The sequence below is a fragment of the Echinococcus granulosus genome (assembly GCF_000524195.1).
Source record: "Echinococcus granulosus chromosome Unknown EG_S00135, whole genome shotgun sequence".
In the NCBI taxonomy this organism is placed as follows: Eukaryota; Metazoa; Platyhelminthes; class Cestoda; order Cyclophyllidea; family Taeniidae; genus Echinococcus; species Echinococcus granulosus.
In genome coordinates, this window is record NW_020170515.1 from 33,345 (window position 1) to 36,572 (window position 3,228).

Sequence of the window (3,228 nt, forward strand, 5' to 3'; positions counted from 1 at the left end):
CCCCCCCCACCCTCTCCAACGATATTGTGATTTAGAGCGTTTAACAGTTCCTACACTTCGTGTCTTGCGTTAAGTCTGAGCGCTTCAGGGTGAGATTACCATTACCGCCACCACATTTGCATGGTACTCCCTTTCTCATATTCCCCCCCTTGCAAATCACACTTATGCAACACATGGACCGTCTATGAGGGGATTAATGTCGTGTCCTGCCGACATTGCCTCTCTGAGGTACAACTATGGTGTTGCGAAGCCTAAGTGGTGTGCGAGGAGATGGTAGCCTGCTTATCGAACCCTTGGACCCGATAAACCACCGACATGAACTATAGACGGCCAGTCGTCGCTCAGGTACCGATCAGATCCTCCTTGCTCCTGCTGGTGGGTGTTCTTGCTTGTTCAGTCGTACAAGGACAGTCGCTAGTCTTAGGCACCTCTACTGACTGTTTTTGACCCTCAATCAGCGCATGTGCGTTCGGATTGATGTTGATGAGGCCTTACAGGACTTTATTTCCGTCTCCCCTTCAAACAGCCGGTATCGATGATGTAGGGCGCTCTTATGGTAGTAGGATAGATCCAAAAATTTCAAGCACCACCACTTGGCTCCAGTCGTTCCCGGATCGGTTGCTCTATCGTGCTTGGTTGGCGTGTCATATTTGGATAATTTCATCCACACCGACAGTGACACCTCGTCTACAACATTCTGCTAGGATGCTTATGATCAGTGTTCCCTCCCCAGGCCTACAGGTCCGCATCCGACCACCTATTTCACGTGTCTACTGCATGCTGCTGCCTTGTTGCGATACTCCTCACCCGTCCTGTGGAGTAGGAGTGCGTTGATTATTGCCTTAGCTTTTCGACTAAACATTGCTTCATCAGGTGGTTCACCTTCTGAGGCTCTCGGAGTCCCTGCCAATGATCCCTTGGGTCTGCCTTCCCACTAAGCCTCCCTTGAAGGTGTTAACCAATGTTTCAGCTTGGTCACTTGGGCCATTTCCAGCTTCACTGTATCCTATCATCCGAGTTGGCGGAGCTTTTGGCGAGCTTCATCTGAGTCAGCTTAAATTATTCCTGTATTGTTTACGCTTGCCCCATGGAAAGCAAACGAGCACTTTAAGACATCAGATCGCATCCCCTCCTCTGTGATGTCATTCCTACCTATTTGCCCAAAAAAATGCTTTTGCAAATCCGTCCTACGGCTACATGGCCGTTTTGCGTGGTCGTAACTGTATTTGGACGTCCAGAGCGGACTGGATACTTTACAGTTACGCATCCGCCCCTAAACTCGTGCGAGGTGCTGATTTGGGCTCACTTTGGTTGTCATTTTTTTCCAGCAAAATAAAGATTTGGGACTTCAAGGCGGCGCTGAATCCGCGATCTCGCACGAACCAACTGTGCATCAAGACCCTTCACGAGCACACGGGTCGTGTGTTTCGTCTGCAGTTCGACGACTTCCAGATTGTCTCCTCGTCTCACGACGACTCCATCCTCATTTGGGACTTCACTCATACGGATACCGGCTCAGCGAACAATCAAGACGACGAAACGGGAATGGGAGAGAATGATGATGGCTTTTTTAACGAGGAGGCGGCTGCTGCAGCTGCCGGGGCGATTCCAAACCTGTCTAATCTGCGTCAGATCCGAATCATCCACCCTCGCTCACCGCAGATAGCTAACAGGTCTGCAGCTGTCACCAATCTCGCTTCCGTTGCTTCTGCAACCACCGCTGCCGGTGACGCTGCTGGTTCTTCACAGACTGTTGGCCACGAAGCACACGCACCCTCCTCTTCCTCCGCCTCCTCCACCATCACCGCCACGAATCCTCCTCCACCACCCCACCCCTACTCCCCCGGTCCACATCGTCACACTTGAGATGTGGACCCGTGGACGCAAAATCTCATCGAATCACCCCGTCTCCTCTTATCCTCCGCCTTTTTTATGCATTTTGACTGGCCGCGTTTCTTCGGCCACCCATTTATCCTCTTCACTATTTCTCCTAAGGCGGCATCTGTATCTTGCGGCAGATGTGCAATGTTAATGTTCCGTCCCTTGTGTCATCTTTTCATACCCTTCCTCCCCCCCACCCACTCGATAGTAGTTGGGAGGAGAGCAAGGTGGAGGGGGTGGGGAGAGCTTGGTTTTCTCGTTTCTTTTCCCTTGCCCTCTCTATCTCTCCTTTCTTGTCGTGTTAGATTTTAAGTACCCGCATATGTAATGCAGTCGTGAACTCTCATTTAAATGCCTTAATTTGTGTGTCAGATTCTCTTTTACCTTGCACTGGTAGTCTGTTTCGGTGGGGCTGGTTGTGCTTCTTTGAAGAGCTGTTGGAAGCATGTTTGTGTGGTTGTTTTTTAGTTTTTTTGTCCCTCATTTGGCAATTTTCCAGTTTGTTCTCCCTGAAGGTTGGCTGACTCACTGACTCTAAGGCGGGAGTGAGTTTCACAAGGGGATTCGGGTGAAACCAGTGCTAGCCCCCCTCACGGTCTACGGGTGTCGGAAGCTTTAAAGCTGCAATCCTGAGGTGCCTAAAAAAGCTAATAGGGGATTTTCACCCTCTAAGCCACCTTCGGACGGGTTACACGTCTGGGAGTGGTTTAGAATGTGTTATTAGAGCTCATCACTGATCTAGGGGCTGCTTTTCCTTGGTCATCATGGGTCCTCCTCTGAAATGCTGTGAACTGCGAGACAGAATTCAAGATGGCATGTTGAGCTACTTACTAGTGGTAGTGTCTCAAGCTGTCGCACCTTCTGCATGACAAACTGTGCCTGGAGAGGATTCGTAAGCTAGGCTGCACTTTGCAGCATCCGGATTTCATAGGCCACTCGCTTTTTTCAGTGGAACCGGCTCAAAAGCAACATTGGGAGGGCTGAGATAGTTTTTCCCCCTCAGTGCGGTGGAGGAGGCACCTACTTGGGATCGGTTGGGACTACCTGGAACTTGATCTCGCTCAATTAGCAGTCTAGCGTGATTGGGGATGCCTTTTTCTCCTAGACCAGGTGCGCCTACTGCACACATCAAGCGAGGTCTCTCTCATTCCACCTAGACCTACCCTAAAGTAGCTATAACCCAAGCTAATACGCAAGAAAACTACGTATTGATGTAGAGAAGAGGAGAAGGACAAGGCATCACCAGCGACAGACCCGACGCCTCATGTCATTAGCAGCCATCTGAAGGCTGATGGGTGGGAAGTGAAGGGATCATCGAGGAAGTAATTTGTTGTCTAGACGCCCCCT

At 50.4% G+C, this 3,228-nt stretch overlaps 1 protein-coding gene across 1 annotated transcript; it reads left to right on the forward strand. All coding sequences in view use genetic code 11, as the record gives it.

Moving 5' to 3' along the window:
- Nucleotides 1-1,197: 1,197 nt before the first annotated feature.
- On the forward strand, nucleotides 1,198-1,866 carry EGR_09166 (F-box/WD repeat-containing protein; the record flags this gene model as incomplete). Its single annotated transcript, XM_024498415.1, has 1 exon — nucleotides 1,198-1,866. The coding sequence occupies one exon, from the start codon at nucleotides 1,198-1,200 to the stop codon at nucleotides 1,864-1,866; it is 669 nt and encodes a 222-aa protein (XP_024347158.1).
- Between the last annotated feature and the right edge of the window lie 1,362 nt (nucleotides 1,867-3,228).